General features: G+C 37.8%; 1 protein-coding gene across 8 annotated transcripts in view; it reads left to right on the top strand.

Annotated features, from left to right (window-relative positions):
* Nucleotides 1-18,652, top strand: part of KLC1 (kinesin light chain 1) — a 46,932-nt gene extending 28,280 nt beyond the window's left edge. For 3 of the 8 annotated variants that reach the window (XM_084208131.1, XM_084208130.1, XM_084208132.1), the window contains exons 12-16: nt 1,219-1,327; nt 3,266-3,427; nt 8,629-8,759; nt 13,291-13,357; nt 14,709-18,652. In XM_084208131.1, the coding sequence (XP_084064257.1) occupies nt 1,219-1,327; nt 3,266-3,427; nt 8,629-8,759; nt 13,291-13,357; nt 14,709-14,774 (535 nt within the window). In that variant the 3' untranslated portion in view covers nt 14,775-18,652. Of the gene's footprint in view, nt 1-1,218; nt 1,328-3,265; nt 3,428-7,252; nt 8,599-8,628; nt 8,760-13,290; nt 13,358-14,708 lie in introns of those variants that run through there. The other 5 variants (XM_084208135.1, XM_084208133.1, XM_084208134.1 and 2 more) reach the window with 5 other exon arrangements.
* The last annotated feature ends 969 nt before the right edge of the window (nt 18,653-19,621 follow it).

Below are 19,621 nucleotides of genomic sequence, written 5' to 3'. Positions count from 1 at the left end.
TGGTTTTCAGGAATACAGCAGCAGTTTCCAAGTCCTGAGGCTGATTAGATCCAGTGACATGAAATTGCAACAGTTGTGTTCTTGGCAGTCCTTCAGGTGGCAGCGTAGGTCACCTTTCCCTCTATTCCACTCCCTGGCACGTCTGCCCTCCCTGCCCCTGCAGGGCCTCTGGAGAGGGCCAAAACTGAGATTGCAATAACTGCACCTTTAGTTACCTGGCTGGCACAAGAAAACAAAGCTAAGCTGCCACAACTAAACGTTACTTGAGTTTGTAAAACTTCAAGAATATAGTTGTGTGAATGATAATGTATGCTTTAAAGTGAAATAAGGGAAACAAGGATTTCAACTTGGATTATAGTTGGTGAAGTTTTGGGGTTTTTTTGCTCTAATTTTGTTCCATTACTGCAGCTTTTTAAACATGTAGGGGGTGCAGTGTATGAAAAAACCTGCAACTGGTACTGATAGTGAGTGAAAATTTTTTGTTTATTGAGTATTTGAATGCTCATGTTTAACAACAATCAGAGCCCTTGTACTGTTGAAATCTCTTTTTTTCTCCATCCTGAGTTCTGTGTACAATACATTTTATTGGTTTGTTTTTGATGTACTTGTTCATTCTAATGCATGAGAAGATCTTTTCTCTGTTGTTAGTGGAGCAAAACTTCACTCAAAAATAGTATGATTGAGCTAATTTTATGCCATTGAAACAAAAATGTCTTTTTTGTGAGACTTGTTAATGAAATGGGCAATTTTTTGCTTTTGTTGTTCAAGCAAATTGGAATGCACAGAAACTGCAAATAGGTGTTAAGTAGAAGCTGATGAAAGCAGCTGTTAATTGCTTTTGTGACTAACACATGCTACATGTGGTCTCTCTAATAGTCTATGCATGAATAAGCATTTTTTTTGGAAGCTGCACAATTATTCACTTGGATATGCTCATCTAGAGCTAAATTTTCACCTTGAGATGCAGCTGAGGAGCATAAGGTTTTGGCATTCCAGTTTTAGGGATGTTGGCTAGTCACAGAGACTTGATACGCTTTGAAAGGGGTCAGCAGGTTATTGTGTGCACGTGAAGTACAGTGAAGTGCATTTCAAGTGAGAATAAATTATTATAAAATATTATAAACACTGTGTTAATTTAAGATTTTATTAGTGAATTGAGAAGAGTTTACCATATCAGTATATATTTAACATAGAATTATTTTTCTATTCTTTTAATAGTCCAACAGTAACAACTACTTTAAAGAACCTTGGGGCACTTTACAGACGACAGGGCAAATTTGAAGCTGCTGAAACATTAGAAGAGGCAGCAATGAGATCTCGTAAACAGGCAAGTATGAAAATTCACCTGAATGATGTTTCTGCATTGTGGTCATGCCGATTTTCAACTTCCTGTATGCAGAATATTGAAACTTTCAGTGCCTGGTCACCATCTAATTTCAGACTGAACTGATACATCTTAACACTTGCAGTTTGGTTAATTGTTAGGGCAGTGGCACCATGTACTGGGGACATGATTCAAACTGGAGGTGAAATGATGTGGAAAATGAAAGAGCAGAAAACATTGTGTTGGCCAGCAGTCCTCAATTAATTGGCTGCTTGTCCTGGGAAACAGACTGTAGCTGGGGGAAAATGGGGAGGTTTTGCTGGAAATCTCCTTTCCCAATCATTCTGTTCTATTTTTAATAAGGAGCTGTCAGAATTAAATATGTTCAGTTGCTGCATGCAACTGACTAACAGAAACTTTTTTTTACTTCTGTAAAGTAATGGGATAGATATTACAGTTTCAGTGGAGACTTTCTTTTAATGTACTCTCTTTGTGCTTTCAGATTTACTCTTCAAGTAACCTTTCTCCCTTCTTTTAAAAGGCAGAAGAGAGTTGGGGTTCACTGGGAGTTTATTGGCTTTTTTTCCTTTCCCTTTTGGATAATTTGATAAGTGACACTTACATGACACTTTCAAAAGTGTCTAAGACTAGATGAGAAAACATGGGTTGTCAGTTGGTGTTAAAGTGGAAAGCAAAGTAAGAAAATACAAGCATCATGAATATTCAATTTTAATTTAATTTTTTAATATGAGAACAAATTAGACTTGTATTTTTTTCTAGAAGCTTGCTGCTGACTCTATTTTTAAGGATGCTTCAGAATTTCACTGTGCATCATATACCATCTATTCCATTAATCCATAATATACGGCAGTATACACACCCCTAGATTTAGATGTGTAGGAGACAGCAGCATTTAACACTACCTCTTTCTTCTGGGTCATTCAAGTAATGCTCTTCACTTAGGGAGAAGCAGTTACATGGGAACAAGAACCTGACATATCCATGGCACTCAAACAACTTTCATGCTTATTCCTGCATTTTTAAGAACTTTGGCATCCTTTTCACTTCCTGTATTGTGGTTGGCTTTGTGGATTTGCCACACATATCTCTGCTGCATTTGCTGCTGGTGCTGTACTGTAAAAAATGCAGAATATTTTGTAAAGTGTAAGGCATTCAGCTGGGATCTCTTCCTGTCAGCAAATACTGGTTATGATGTGGAATAGGTTTATTATAAAGAAGACAAAACTGAAAATAAGTATGATTTGAGTTTTGATATTTTCTAGTTTCTGTGTTAAAGATTTTGCCTTTAGTGCTGTGTGTTCATAGAAGGTACTTGAGCACTTCTAAGGTATTTAAGGGATTATTTTATAATTGATAGGCATGCTTTAACATAAAGCAAATATATTGACCATATATTTAGTATGTTTATTACAAGTTTCTATTCTATGTCACTTCTTTCTGAAGGAAAATTACATTAATGCCAAGTGTTCTATGTCAGTATTTTTAAATCACACAACCTGTTTCTGAGGTATTAGATATTCAGACACCTCTCCAAAGGCAGGTGAAAACTGCACCATTTGATGGGTGGAAAACTTGAGAATTACATTGACGGTTCATGATCTATAAGTTGCTCAAATATTTAGCTGGTTGCCAGATTGCTTTGGGTAAGTGACACAAACACCTCAAGGTTTAGACAAGTGATAAGAAAGGAAGAAAAGAATGACAGGTCAGGAATTCTCAAACTGCTAACCTGTTCACTTCATGCTGTGTTGATCCTTTCAATTTAGAAAGGGCAGCTCAGCTGCTCTCTGGGAGCAGAATCAGGCTGATGGAATTGTGGCTTGGTTTTACTCCTTGCTCGGTGCAGCTGTCGTGTGTAAGTTGTAGCTTAACAGAGCTTGTAACAAGATAAAGCCTCTTCCCATTCTATCAAATTCTCAGGGTCTTGACAATGTTCACAAACAGAGAGTGGCCGAGGTGCTGAATGACCCTGAGAGCATGGAGAAGCGGCGGAGCAGGGAGAGCCTCAACGTGGATGTGGTAAAGTACGAGAGTGGCCCTGATGGCGGCGAGGAAGTGAGTATGAGCGTAGAGTGGAACGGGGTAAGTACAGTACACAGTTGGACAGAATAGCCTAGGAGCTCATCCCCTAACAACTCACCAGCCTGCTGTGCTTTCAGGAGTCTCCTGCTTCATCTACCTCATATTTTTTAATTTTGCAGAATCAATTAAGAAATGAAGAATAACATTTTGTCTATCATAATGCTAAAAAGCTCGTAATATTTAAAATTTTTAAGACATCCTTTCTGTTGCTGTCCTGAATGGTGACATTTCTGCAAGAATCCCAAGCAGTTGTATCTAAGGCCCAGTTGTGTAATGCTGATTGAGTGTCCTGGTTGTGGTTTGGTGTACAATTGCTTGTTGGTGGTTTGTTTTCACTGGTAGAAGTATTCTTGCAATTAACTCACTTTTGCTTTTTTCCTTTTGGTGCTGTATTTGCTTGTAATTTAAATGTTTATTTAAAAAATACTCCATCAGTTGGAATCACAAAAAACATTTGCTATGGAAATATACTGAGTGTTAGCAGTTTCAGAGGAAATTAAAATGACCAGTCTAACACTAAAATAATTCTAATCTCCTCCTTACCCAGCTTGCTGGAGGAAGGAACACAGCCTTCCAATCTGCTATGCAGTCCATTTTAAAAGGCAGCACCATCATATAATAACGTGATGGTGACTTCATGACTTTCCCATATTAAAATTTGTCTGGAGCCAGGGCTTGTTCCTATTTGTTTCCCATATATTGGCTTCACTGTGTTACACTGATTGTCATAAAGTAAAAACATACATATAATATATATATATAAAATGTGATTAGGTGTGCGTTTCTCTAACCATTGTTTTCCTTTCATTTGAAGGACAGTGCAAGCTTTGTTATTACCTGGCTTATGTAGTTTGCTTCTGTCACCAGCTTTCCCATGCTTTATCCCATTGCTGCCAATGGGATACATATTGCACTCTTAACTAACTCCCAGCTGCAGTTCTGCTGAAAATACTCTTAGATTATAAAAGTCGTGTTGCTTTTGCTGTGTGGGAGGGGAAGTAGCCTACTTTGCAATATTGAGTGTTCTGAAGCTTCATTTCTCTTACAATGGCAATCTTTTTCTCCCCATCTTTTTGTAAGCTACATGAGACAAAGCTTAGTATTCCAAAGCAACCTTGAGAAAACATGTAGTGCTTTAGTCTTAAAGGAGAATGTTCTTTCCATCTTTGCTTTTGTCTCTTTATTACTGTTTTCTTGGCATTGGTGTTCTCAGTGCCAAGACAGTCAATCAGCATCTATTGTGAATTAATACTGCATCATTAATAAAGCCAAAGTCAGGTTGAATAACTCTCTTTTTAATTCTCATTTTGCCCATTCAGCATTAGAACTGTGTACTGTACTCCTCCCTTAATTTTCACTATACTTTGCATGACTGTATATTCTAAATGAATTAAACTTTTTTCTGTTATAGACATTAATGCATGCAGGGTTTGGATGGAAAGGACCTCCTGGGGAAAAGCAATAGACAGTATTTCTAGGTCAATATTTCAATCAAACTCAGTGATAAAATTTACTGGTCTGAAAAATTAAATTTTGACATCTTAGGGTAAGCAAACTTCGTTTTAAGTGTGCTGAAGTGGCATTGCTTCATTCTCATCTTCGTTATTTCTTTTTTTCCTCCCCTTAAGAGAAGGTATTTTGTATTACATGTTCTACGTGAAGTGGGCAACTCTCTCTCCCTCCCCCTGCAAGTGTTTCTATCTCAGTGATGTTCTTTCCTCTTCTTTATATTGTGTAGTTTTTTTACCCTTGTGTGTTTCCTCCAGACAAAATACTCTGATTCATAAGTGGTGTATGATCTTTGATTTGTGTCTGCAGAACTTGAAGAGAGGCCTTTTCCATTTAAATTCTTTTGAAGTGGTCTAGCTGACTCTGAGAGAATAGGTGGAGTATGCAAAGGGACAAACTCAACAAAATTCTGTCAGAAGATGTAATTAAGGGCCTTCCATATGTAATGTAATCCATAATAAGCATTGTAGGCTTTGATGTAATATTTTACACTCTTACAAAGAACAGAAATATCTATTGAAGTAAATCAGCCAGTGACTATTAAAACAGACACATTTAAGTGAGGTGTTACAGTGCATCTTTACATATCACTTTTAAAGTTCATGCCTTAAAGTGAACAGAAGATACTTGAAAATGCATGGAAGTACTTGTTCTTAAAAATGTAAGGTGGGAAGGCCAAGATTAGAATCTCTTACTATACTTTTATATAAAAAAATAACAGTGAGTACCTGTAACTGGTGTTTTTTTAACTGATCTGGCAGCCTGCTGCGGGACAGATGAAAATCTTTGTGCTACTTATTAGAATGTTTGTAGTGTGAGGAATTATCTTTTCATAACTCTAAGCCATGCTTCAGAGAGAGAGGCTTTTGGGCATGTAAGTGCACTTCAGATGTGAAGGGAAAACAATGGATTTCACTGCCACAGATGAGAGTTACTCTTGTTTAAATAAGTGCCAGACAGAGGGATGTTGTGGCAGACAGTACAGGAGATGGTCATGGTCAGCAGCAGTAATAATGGGATTCTCATTCTGAATGGCATAAAAATTGGCAATTAATCTTTGCCATAAAAACAGCTTGTGAGTTTGGTTTTTGTTTCCTCTGGAATCAGGTGGGTTTTTTTATCCTGAGTTTGTGTTTTAGAAGTGTTTTGTTAATCAAGCAGTGTTTAACTTAGGAGTTTGATATTTTTATTTTGATTTGAAGTACACAAAAGCTTGTCTGCTTATTTCTACTTTTCTAGTTAGGTTTACAGTATAGAGTTATACTCCATACCTACCAAATTTAATTTGTCTTGCCTTTGGATCATTTTCACTGCTCTAGTATTCCTGATTGCAAACCACAGGAATAATTAGCCTTTTCACTACTAGCTGGAATTTAGATTTCAGTTTATTTGATCCTGTAAAGTTGAAATCTGTCTTTAAGTGTGAACAACATATGCAATTTAGTTTGAAACATAAATACTCAGATTTAGCTCTTCTGATCACTTGGTAGCAGGGTATTTTGCTATTTCTAAAGATAATTTTAATTACTGTTCATTCCAGTTGTTATAGGTAAAGGCTCTCAAGACAGGTATTATGAACCTGTCAGTAATGGTCTCTGTACTTGTACAAAGAATGAAAAGTGTGCAAGTTGAACCACAGTTTATTTTAAAGGATATTGTTTCAGCTGCCCCTAACTGCATTAGAGACAGTAGAGAAAATTCCACTTGGATTATATATAGACACAAACACAGATATGTTCTAAAAATACTTGTGGAAGTGAACTGACTCAGGCCAGCTGGATTCTAGTTCCTTAAGGGAATGATGAGAATTTTGTCTGGAGGTTAGGTGAAGACCTCTTTCTTCTTGCACTTTTGTTTCAAGGAAAATTCCTCACAGAAGTTAAAGCTGAAATGAATGCACTTCGCTCTATTATTTTTTCTTTTTTCTTCTTTTTTTTTTCTGTTAATGTCAGCTGAACAAAAATCCTTTTGGTTTTTTTTTTTTTTGTTTTGTTTTGTTTATGAAATGTAATAGCAAAGCTATTTCTTGTTAAAAGTGTTTTGTATTTTATACCAATTCTAACTTGAATGCACAGCATCAGTCATGCTCATTTGTCAGTCCCATCTCAGTGATGTAGGTGAAACTGCATAAAGATGTAGGTTCTGGTAATTGCAAGGGCCTGCACTTTGTACTTAAGGGCTGTCCAAATAGTTACTCTGGAAAAAAAAAAGTTTTGAACATGACCTAGAAATACTGTAAACTAACTGTTCAAAATTGAAAACTGTTGAATTTTTCCCAACAGTTTCATTCAGTTTTTCTCTCTCCATTTCTGACAGGCCTAGATGCCTTTTGTGATTCTTATACTGTCTCCTGCATGACGGGCGTGCACCATCTTCAAGCTTTAACTTCTCTCTTCAGTACTGACTGCTGTGTTTTAGCAAACCCCTTAAGATTCTTGTCAGAGCTACACTTCCCTGTAAACTGGCCATTCCTTCAGTGCTGGTGTCGTTTTTGGTTTTCTATTTCTGTACCTGTGTAGCTTTGCCAGATATGTATCTAGTCATACCAAATGTTATTACAACCATTTGCTGTGTAATACATTAGTAAAAAAACCAAACAAGTAACAATGACCTTTATAAGTAGCTGTTCACTATGGAATAAAGGTAGTTAAAAGTATCACACAAGGTATTATTGAAATGGCATGATGGTGATCTTTACAGGAGAAAAACCAAACCCGTAAAAGTAAAGCATGTTCTCCAAGTGCTTTAAAATGTATTTAGAGACCTATTATATGGTTAACATCAATATGGAACTCTGGATGTCTTCACTTACAAGTATTCTAAAGTAGCATTGCTGTTTAGTCTTTGTGTGAGATTTTGGCAATTATGCTTTTCTCTACTAATCTTGGTGTTCAGTGATTTGTGTATTTGTCTTTCTAACTTCTAATAAACTCACTCCAACTCAGGTGTCTGTCTTTGCTTAGTAGTGCTTTTTTCTTTTTCAATTCTTCTTTCATAATCACATAGGTTTTCTGTGGAGTAGGAAGTGGTCACTTCTAATCTTACTAAACTGTTGGGGTTTTGTAAGAGCAAAAACATTTAAAAATAGAATTGTGGTCACTTCTTGCAAGTTTCTCTGGGTCAGCACAGCAGTGTAAAACATGAATGCAATATATGAAAAATTAATTAATGAAAGATTAATTTCATTGTGGTTTACGTTTTCTTTGGTAAAAATTAAAAACAAAGCACTGGAATTTAACTCTAAGTATTTACTCTAAGTATTTCTGATCAGAAATAGTTTTGTTTAAGGAATTTAGGGCTAATTAAACTTTTGCAAGTCATGTAGATATGTAGAAAGAACAAAACATTTTTTTTTCTTAGACTGATGGAATGCTTTTGCTTGGGGCTTGTACTCTGTTAACCATGGTGTGCTCCTATGAAATGGTGAATTGTTGGACTACTATGGTGGGGCTTTATTAATGAAGAATTGTGGCTTGGGCATGTCTTCACATTTTTTGTTACACTTTGGAAGGAACTCTTTTGCTTTGGTTAAGTTGTAGCTGTATGGTATCACATGTTTAGGTAAATGTATATAGTATAAGCATATATTAATAGCAATTAAAAAGTAATAATTCATCCCTGAAATGTTTTCAAGGCAGGCTGGGGGAGGGCAGCAGGCTCTTGCAGTTTCACATGTGTTCCGTTTCTTTCAGGATGGCACTGGATCCCTAAAGCGCAGTGGTTCCTTTAGCAAGCTCCGAGCCTCCCTGAGGCGCAGCAGTGAGAAGCTGGTTAGGAAGCTGAAGGGAGGAAATTCCCGGGACAGTGAACCAAAGAACCCAGGGTAATTCCTTATCTGTTCTTGGCTGTGCTGCTCTGCCTTGCTCTGTGCCCCGCTGGAGCCCAGGCTAGCTCCGAGGGCAGTGTTCCCTTCCCTGCTTAGCTGACTGCATATCAGACACAGCTATAGCTTAAAGAAAAATAAAATAGGAAATAACTTCTTAAAGGTCCATTGTAAGTTCTGTACCATCTGAGGATTTATATTTGCTTGTAAGAATTAACTCTATTAAATTTTTTTTTCCTTTTTGCTGCTTTACTTACTTGAAGATTAGAAAAGCTTCATAGAACTAATGATAAATGTTAGTTACCAGCAAAACTCTTCTTTTCACACAGGAGTGGAGAATAATATATGTTACTGGTTTTTACAGTAAATGCCTGAATACACTAAACCTGCAACTAACATTCTTGATATAGCTTAGTATCTTGATATATTCCTGATATAGCTTTTTATATTGCTGTGAGCATAAAGAGAATTACCAACTGAAGCCCCTCTTGGTTTCTGTTTTTGGAAGACTCAGATGTCAGGGAGCAGAGGAGAATGTTGAAAAACTTGAGCCTAGTCATGCATCTTACTAACATTTTGGCTCCAGTGAAATCTGGGAAAAATCCACATTTACTCTTCCCAACTTGCCATGTGATGATGGATTTGTATGTTATATTTCTAAATAAATCAATAGAATTATTCATCACTTCTTGGCTGCTGCAGAGAAGTTGAAATGTTAAAATGCACCTGCTGCTTTTCATAGTGGCACTTCTGGGTGTTCCCCTCACCCCCAACACAATTGCAGTCAGTTTTACAGGGCTTTTTTGCCCTTGTTGTGAAAAACTAGAATTCATTTAGTTGACAGGAAACTGACAGTGTGAACTTGAGCTTTCAAACAGTCATATTGGAGAACTTGGGGTAGCTTCTGATGGAGCAGCTGAATCTGAGTAATGTAGTAGATGATGATGATGATTATGGTATTACTTAAGACAGTGACCTGGAGGCAGGGTCTCACTGTTTCTGGATGTGCTCCACTGAAGTTTTGTCTTAATGTTTTTATGGCTGTAACACATTAAGTAGCAGCAGTACATGTAGAATTAGCTTCCTTGCATATCTGTTTCAAATTCAGCCTGATCTGAATTTCAGAGTTGTTACTTGAAATTTCGCTGCCAAACACTTGATGTTGAAGGCATTGAATAGAATTGAAGGTCAAAATTCCTTTGCATTTATTGATCCATCATTAAGAACTACCTCTGAGATGAGAGGCTGGGAATAAACTATGGAAAGCACAAGCTTAGAAGAATGAAATCTGTAAATGGGAAATGCTTTAGGGAAAACAAACAAAGGCAAGCCAAAATAGAATAAAAGGGAGATATCCTTCTCTTTATTCAGTATTAGCAGTTTTGTACATTGGTTTTCTGTTTCTATTGAATTCTGTCCAGAGTTCATACATTATAGTTCAGGCATATTGTTGTATGAATAGATACATTTATCCATAGCTAAATTTGCATTTTCTCCTCATTTTTGTGAGATGTGGAAAGGCTTTCAGTTTCACAAAAGCCAGGAGGTTTATTCCTTATTCTCTGTAGTATTTATAGCTAGCTCTTTCTGCAGGTAAAGCAACTCCATGTTTATAGGTGTAGAAAATGATGCTCACATAGACTGGAGATACTTGGCTTTGCAGTGCAGAACTCACCTGCCTTGTTACTGTCTGCACCTGAGTTGTGTTACCTGGCCAGAGTCCTGGCCCATGCTAGCATGAGTTACTCTCTGGGTTCTGTAGCCAGATGAGATTTCCTCAGATGAAGGCATTAATGTGAAACAAAATTGAAAGCAAAGCAGTTTCTTCCTTGCTTTCCCTTTCTGACAAAATCATCTCGTTTTTAGATGTCACTATAGTTCTCAAGGAATAATTTATTCTTAAAACTTACAATAAGTGTATTACATTGACAGGCTTTTCTGTAGATAGGCACTTTCACTTTGTAGAACAATAAATACCATAATTTCTGTTCTTATAATAAATAGAATTTTTAAATCCTGATTTATATTAACAAATGCAGAAATTTCTGGTATTAAACACCAGCTTTGTAGGTCATAAAGCATAGTTTACATATTGATATTCCAAGAAATCATTTTGATTTCATTTTATGAAGAAACTTTAGTGAATAGAATTGTTATTTTCTTCTTTTAAGTATAGCAAAAGGCATATTCAGTTGTTACCATGCAGACCTTTGGGTTTTAGTGTGTTTGATAGCTGAATATTTCAATACAGACATAGCACACATACAAATCTTCCTTGCTGTGAAGGCAGCCACTTTAGGCAGAGCACTTCTTTGCCTCCCTCCTTACCAGTGCATTCCCTGCCTGTGTCTCAAGGAAGGCTTTATTTTGAACTTGATTTACACCTCTTGTTTATACTCTGCTTCTCTAAATAGGAATTGACAGTGCTGGTGTGAGCACTGACTGAGAAATACTTGAATAACAATGACTCACAGGATGAGGGAAGGACTTTGTGTCCATGTTGTTACTTGATGCAGAGGGTTGAAGAGAATGAAATGGAAAACTCATCAGAGAAATTGTTTCTTTACAATCCTGCAAATGCCTTTTTGACAAATAAGTATCTTAAGTCTGGTCTCTGAAATGTGCAATACCTGAAGCAAGGTATCAGTTCTTTACAGTATTTCAGAATTCAGTTCTGTAATAATTTAGCTTTGATTAATTAGTGTTCTTTATTTTTTCACTTCAAAAATATTGACCACACAGCACAACAGTTAAGGTTTCTAATCTAAAAGGGAAAAAACAAGCTTTCATTATTGCTGTTATTTATGCACCAAAAAAATGCCTACATGTTCTTTGTGGAGCCATGTTTGTAACATGGGGGGAGCTAAAAGTGCAATTGCCAGACATTAAGTTCTTAAAAGTGTTGATTTAAACAAACCCAAAGAAATAAAAGACCAACTCACAAACAAAGTAGTATCACAGGTATTGATTTTTTTTTTTAATTGGCACTTTAGCAAGAACCTAAAATACCCGTGTGAACTTTTACTGGTGGATTTTCTGTTTCCCTGGAATGTTTTCCATAAACCTTTGTGCTCTTTTGGAGAGTTCTCTGTAACATTTTGTTTGTTTTACAGATTAACTTCCTTTGACTTCCATATATAACCCCTGTTGTACCTGTTTTCTTGAATAAATGAGAGGTGTACACCATGCATGAGTCCTTGCTTTGTTGTTGCTAACACTCATGTCAGATATTTTAAATTCTGTGCTTCTGGCTTTGGAAACACCCAGATTTAGTGCTGGGGAGAACCAGCCAGGTTGTGCTGTGTGGCAGCTGCTGCCTTGTGTTTTGGTTCATTGTCCTGCTTAGCTTTTGCTTTACCAAAGCATTTAAAACTTGTGCTTTGACTGTGAGCAGTGTTGCTTCAGTAGGAAGAAAATCTGGTTAATATCCAACGTGATCTATATGGATAAACCTTTCCATGTTACTGGAAGGCATTGGAAAGTTTGCTTTAGCCAGTTGTCCCAAGCTGCAGGTAGTGCTGCAGGGTTGGGGCTCATTGTCTTGTGACCAGTTCAGCAAATGTGTATTCAAAGCCCTCATTTAGTTCTGAAATAGGTAAAGAGCTCGTGAAAAATCAGAGCAAATGCAGAATATTCTGAGGAATGGACAGGCACTGGTGTAAAGGACATCAGACATTCCGTGATAGGAGTGTTAGAGTTGATTGTGAATTTCATGACACACACTTGAAAATAATTTTTGTTACATTTTATGTATATTTGAGAAATGTAGGTAAATTATTAATCCTCATTTGTAACAGCAGCAGATATTACAGTTAATGCAGTGATATTTTGACTGTCAGTAGCTCCTGGGTAGGTGATTAATTTTTTCCCCTTTTCCATTGCTTTCCATACTGTATTCCAGGGTGCTTGTTACCACTGCTTAAAGTGTTGTAAAGCCAAAAGCACAACCAAAGTTAACAGCAGCAACCCATCTTATTTCCTTTCACTTTGAAATATTTAAAATAAAACATTTTAAAATGCTTTTAAAAATTTATTCTGAGGACATAGCTACATGAGGCAGAAAGTACCAAACTAACTTCTGTTATAGCTTTTTCAAGGTAAATGCTGCCTACACAACAAACTCGTCTTTCAGATGTTTTTTCCTAAACTGTTTGAATGTTTTGATGCTTTTGTAAGAAGCCGCACAAAATTGAAACTGATAATTAATTAATTAATTTAAACCCAGTGGAAATCACTGTATTAAGTTGATATGCTTTAAAAATTGAGATTTTGAGTTAAATCAGTTGCCTGAAATGTTTAAGCTCTGAGGAGCTTGTAATTTCGGGGGGGTTTATATGTAATTAGAAGTGAATGCAAATATATTTGAACTTCTGTAGTTTTTACCTTAAAGGCTGTGCCTCAGATCAATTTTGAGGCATTGCTCCCACTCCCTTCACTGTGCATTGCTCATTGTTGTACTTGTGTTTTTAGAGCTGTAGTTTTCAGCCATTCTGATCAGTTTATCCTTGCATGTTCACTGTCCTGGTTGCAGCATGAAGCGTGCCAGTTCTCTGAATGTTCTTAACATGGGTGGCAAGGCTACTGAAGATCATTTTCAAGTAAGAAGCCCTACAATACTCTTACAAAAATAAATACTGTTAGTAGGGTTTGGGATAAAAAGAGTGTGATGAATAATAAAGCAACAACCTCGCAGTGATTGTAAGATCCTACTTCAGTCAGGTGTTTGAAGGCTGTGCTTAAGGCATCATTCTCTGACACTTCTGTGAATTATGATTAATTTTAAGAAAGGGTTCAAGTCGAGCCAGGAATGAGCATTGGCTTGTATGATACCAAGCAGTCTCTGGCTTTGGACTTCTCTTACAGTGAATATAAAACTTATGGAATATTACATTCTTGTAAAAGCAACATCAAAATGCAAGAACTGTTAAAGCCCAATGTTTTCAATATTTTTTAATTCAGCCCATTTATTGCAAAGAGCCCTGTCATTTTAATTGCTGTATGTACAGGTGCCCTTAAACACTTCAGTTTTTTCTGAGGTGGCACAGGAGCAGTCTCAAAAGTTTGTCTGATCTGTGTTGTGCTTCTGCTAATATAAAACCTTATTTTGCTTAACTGTTCATAGTGTGCCCAAGTGCTACTCCTCATTGCCTGTTTTTACCTAACAAATCACTGTTTAAATTGTCAAATGAGTGAGCAATGTTCTTCTAAACACTGCTGTGTGTTTTACTAACACAGTAACTCCTACTAATTTTTGGAAGATAAAATTGCTTCTCTACTAACAGAGCTGTAGGTGAGGATCTTCATCACCGTGTGTCCTAAAGTAGCAGCAGGAAGGCCCCAGCTGTGGCTCTTGTTGTACTCCCCAGTGGTGTAAAGGTGTTGGAGCTGTGTGATCCTGATGAATGTGCTGCAGAGTTCTCAGTGGTTGGAAGTGTGAGCAAAACTTTGCTCAGGGTGAGGTTCAGCCAAAACAAGTCCAGGGTAAAGCACAATTCGCTGCAGCAACAGTGCCAAGGGTGTCAAAGAGCTGTGTCCCAGGTGCCCCTGACTGGATGGATCCCCAGTGTGTGTTTAATTGGTGTGACTTCCAGAGGAGGGGCTTTTTGTTGGTGTGTACAACCCAGTAGTAAGATCAGTTCTTTCTTCTTGTGAACTTTTGTGTTCCCTCCGCTAGCCATGCCCATGGCAATTCCCATAAATGGGCTCTTGCATTTCTGGGAAGGTTTAGGCTGGATTGTAAGGGTGTGTATACTTTATAGTATTGCTAGTTAAAAATTGGAGAAAAAGATGTTTATTGGGCTCTGGAAAGCATCCCCCCGTCCAGCATGAACCGTTCTCAGTAGCTCCCTATGTCTGTTCCCATTTGTTAAAACTGGTACTTTGTTTGTTTGCTTGAACTGTCTGGACATCTGCTTAATTTGTTTGTTTATTTTTTTCCCCTTCACGCAGGAACGAAATAATTGTCTGACAGACTCACGAGCTCTGAGTGTCAGTCACTCTGACCTGGCGCATTGAGAGTTGGGACAGAAGCTAGCTAATATTCCTGTGTGAATAAAGAAGCACTGAGACCTTCAAAGCTTTGGTTCCTCATCCTTGTCTATAGGAACACCTAGTTTGTAGATGATGTTGGTTTTTTTCCAATGGACTGCTGTTTTTACTTTTTAGATAGGGACAACTTTAAACACAGCATTAGTGTTTTCTTCTAAGGGAAAACTATAGATACATATTGCTCATTGCACTGCCCCCATTCATGCTACTTACATAAATTTCTTGAATAGATCTGACTATTACAGCAGCCAAAAAAAAAAAAAAAAAGAGTAAGAAAACAAACACGTTCAATGCGTACCAAAATGCAGTGGTGTTGGAAAATATAGGGAAGCTGTGTGGCAGTAAATCCACACAGTGCTGGAATGAGAAATGGATAAATTTATGTGCATTACTGTAGAAATTCCAGTTCAGCATTCTGTTTGCCCTTGCACCGCTGATTCTTGTAGTGGTAGAAACCTTGGCTAGCAAAACAGCACTTAGACATGACTGACTTAACCACTAGACTGAGCTATGAAATCTTACAGAAGCGATGGCTGGGGGTGAGTTACATTTAGGTAGAATAAATAGCAATACCTGTGACCATAACTTCTGAAATTGTAAGTCTTAGGGCACAATAGTCAATGGATATAGGATGGTTTGTGTACATCAGGAGAAATGGAAAAAAACCTTTACTTTGTGTGATTGAAGAATACTGAAGTTTTGGACTGCAACTGTCCCAGAGCAGCTGCTGCTGCTTTCAGGGGAACATCGAGCCTCAGGTTGACTTTCTCGCTTGTCCACTGGAATTCACAATCCCATTCTCTGTTTGCTGAAAGTGCCCAACATTTCCTTATGCTGATCCCAAATCCTGCCTTTTTCCACACCAGCTGGTGACAGCAGAAGCAGGCACTGCACACCAGGATGTCACACTGTGGAGTGGCTGCTCTGCAAGGACCACTCCCTGCTAAGGGCCCTCGTGGAAGCACTCAGAGGCTGTAAGTGACCTGTGTGACCACATATCCATGTTATAGGTTAATATATATATGCTGTCTGTATACAGGACTGCTGCTGGAACAAAGTATGTATGTATGTTTTAAGGATTTTATAGACCTTAGGATTTCCTTTTGCTTTTCTGTAAAGCTTGTAATTTTGTTCATCTTTTGTAAAAATTCCTATTTGTGTGAAGTTGGATAAGAAAGTAAAAAAAAACAAGCAGTGTGTGTAAAAATGTATTTGTGGTCATAGTTGTGAGTTGGAAAATGTCGAACAAAATTAACTTTGGGAAAAGCTGGAAAATTCATTCAAAGTCAGCACCAACTGAAGAAGGTAAAATATAGGAACATAGGCAAGTTTTAGTATTTGAACAGGCTGTGAAAAGTAATTAGAATTAGTACTTAGTAGGACTTTTTTGACTGGGTTTGCACCTGGTTTGAAGTTGGTTACAGTAACTGATGCAGAAGTTGTCTGTGTAATGCACTTAACAATGTTTACCAGGAGGTACCGTCTGAGCATCTCTGCAAAGGAAGCTGTGCATGGTGCACCTGCTTTAGAGACAGAGTAGGAATGGTGAGAGACAATGCTGCTAATAATTTTGTAGAAGTTTTAGCACATAGTGCAATTCATTAATGAACTCGAGCAGGAACAGGTTGTTGCTCGTTTATCTTAACAGTAGATACTCATATAATGTTGACTCTTGAGTTTTAATCTTTTTATTAAGAGCTTTTTATATTAAAAAAATATGTAATATATATACTTCTTTTTTCCCCTCTAAAGTAAAACGTGCTCTGTCCCCTTCTGGCTAACTGGGCTCCCTGCACAAAGGCAGACTGAGCTGGCTTTGCTCAAAGAGCCGTGCCAGGCTGCCAGGCCAGGGGTGCCCATGTGCAGCCCCCACCCCACTGGAGTCTGGCTTCCAAAAAAAACCCCGCAGAACAATTCAGACACAAAACTGGTTTGGTAGTAAGGAATTACATAAACAAAAGGATGTGATTCCCACATTCATTTTTGAAGCAGAATGATTTTTTGTAAGCTCTCAAACTCCCAACCCTGTGTAAATAAGCAATAAATTATGTAACCATGCCAAATGACAATGTACAGTAAGCTTCATAGTGCAAGACTGTGGTTTGTAGAGGGTGATGGTGAGGGAAATTTCCTGGTCAAGATCTTGCTGGTGGTGGCATTACTAATACTGTGCTTCTAAATGTTTTAATCCTTTATATAGTATTTTAAAGTGTGATGGAAGGTTAATGCTTATTAAACAACTTTTATATTTAGGAGGTTAATTTTTTTTTCTGAGAAGAAACAAGTTTAAAGACTTCTTTAATCCATAATCCCTGAGAATAGTAGCCAAGTCCTTACCGTTAGGAGCCAGTGAGCTGTTAGCAGTTTGAGAACTTTTAAAAAACATAAACCAAATCAAAGTCAACATTCCCTGTGTTTGAAGCATGGATGAGTTACTGTCAGGACATGGTTTATGTACATTCATATTTCAGACAGGATTCTCAGTTCACTTTTATGCAAGATTTTCTTTCTGGATTTCCTTTTGTAAGGTTGTAGTCATAGCTAAGAGCCTGCATAAAGAATATATCTAGAATAGCCAGTTGTATAATTTTGGGATATCTTCAGCACCAGATGAAATCAACAGCTTTGATGAAATAGAAAACTAGAAAAGACCTTCAGAATTGACAGACATCTTGTTAGTAAAACTGCAACCTTGGTAGTGCAGTTGTGCTTTTAATCTGGCATTTTTGTCCTTGACTAACATTTTAAGGTGAACTTGAATAAAAACGTAACAAGGACTCCACATTAGGGCTCAGATTCTCCCACAAACAGTGGTGAGTCTGGGTGTGCAGCAGGATGGGGGATGAATTGTGCATGGAATTGTTCCTAATAGAAAGGTGCCTGTTGCCCTTCTGTCTCTGGCTGTGTGCTATATTGGCAATATTCGGTCTTGAGTTTAGTCCTGTAAAATGTAATTGTTTCATGATTTGCTCCTCTTCTGGAGGAGTCACTGATCTGTTGCTGTGGTGTGTCTGCACTTACAGAATACAAAAAGAGTCAGTTATCTACAGTTTGTACTTACAGTAAATGGCACATTCATCCCCCAAGCACTCCTGAATTAGTAAATTAAAATGGTTTTGAGCTTGAGAAGTATTTGTACTTAAATTGCATCATCTGAATTCAGAGATTTTGCAAATGGTATGATTCTGTTGTAAATATCTAATAAAAGGTGTGTGCAGTGCTGCATTGACAGTTGTGTTTACAGTAGTTGATGATAGTTGGTTTTTGTTACGTAGGTCACATGTTGTGTCTGCAGGCTGCTAAGACAGTGGCATTTTTGGTCATGTTAGTCTGTACTGAGAGAATAAATGTTAACAGATGTGATGCTGACAAGTTTAGTTTCATTGTCATGGATTTACAGAAGTACACAGGCTGTGTGTGTGTGTGTAAATATTTAGAATTGAGGAGTATCTCATACATCTACATTGGATATTTTTTTTCCCCTAAAACCATTCACAATTGTGCCAGTACACTGAATAGTTAAGGTCAGTTGTTAAAAAACCTGAAACAACAAAGCAAGAAGCCAAACAGAGTGTGGGGGTCTGGTGGAGGTCCAAAGGCCCACGCTGGGAGGGTGCTTGTGCTCACAGTGTGCAACACTTCCTTGGTTACATCTGCTTGTAAATGAGAAATATTTAGGGAACCATAGTTTCTCAAGTGTTATTTAACATTTCTTTTTGAAGTGTAGAAGAATATTTAAGTAGTCTTGCAGGATAAAGACTTAATACGTTCTAGACTGTAAATCTTCTTTGTAAAAATTACTTCCATTTTTTTTTCCTTGTATAGAATATAAATCTCAGTTGTGAAACCCAAAGATGAATAAAGCTCTATAAAGGGAAGGTTCTTAAATTGCATTTATTAAAAACTTAAGCACATTTCAGCACTTTTGACACAAGGCTTCAATAGAGGTGCTGTGTTGGGTTCCTGTGAGGGTTTGCAGCCCCAAAGCTGCCCTTGGGTCAGGTGGACATCCTGGGCTGTGCTGGGGGGTGGGACTGAGGGATGGGGCAGGAATGGAGTGATTGAGCATTGACTGAGCCTCAGTGGGGCTCAGCTGCATTTGAGATTTCAGGGTTTGTGTGTGCTTATGAGCCAGGAGACAAACTGTAATGTCCTCTGACTCAGCTGGAGAGAAATAACCAACAAACCAACAGGGTAATGACAGAACACTTGAGCAGGCAAAATGTTACTTCTGTTTGTTGGTAAAAAAGTGTTTTTCACCAGGTAAACTAGAACGTTGATTGCAGACCCATCTGTGACTTACAACGCTTCGGGGCTGTTCCAGCAAGCATTTGCAAGTTGCAAAAAAGAGTGATCAAAATATCAAAATATGACTGAGCTTTCAGGGGTTTCACACTGTTCTGGACATGGCTCACAGCAAGACAAACTCCTGGGATTGAAGCACAGCATTTGGTGAGGCTCTTCTGTAAATGAATATCCAGGTTGGCTTTGGTGACTCCAATAGTCAGCTGCATCTCTGTGTTGCTGCTTTTCCCAGTCAGCACAGTAGGATGATCATCACCTTGGCTGCAGTTCCAGCCCAGATGCACAGGGCAGGAATAGAAGAGGACTGGAGTGTTACCTGTGCTGCATTAGTTGGCCTATATTGAAGTTCTTAGGGAGGAGGCACGGAAGGTAAGGGTTTTAGGAGGAGGTGGCCCTGCCTCTTGAGCTGTGGCACTGTCACTTTTTCCTTAGAGGACACAAAGGTTGCTAAGCTTCATGGTTAGGTTTTATTAAAAGAAGCTGTGAGGTCATTTCCAAATACAGAGAAT

The sequence above is a fragment of the Fringilla coelebs genome, assembly GCF_963513975.1.
Source record: "Fringilla coelebs genome assembly, chromosome: 6".
Lineage (NCBI taxonomy): Eukaryota > Metazoa > Chordata > Aves > Passeriformes > Fringillidae > Fringilla > Fringilla coelebs.
The sequence above is the reverse complement of the archived record's forward strand: the minus strand, read 5'-3'. Positions and strand labels throughout refer to the sequence as shown.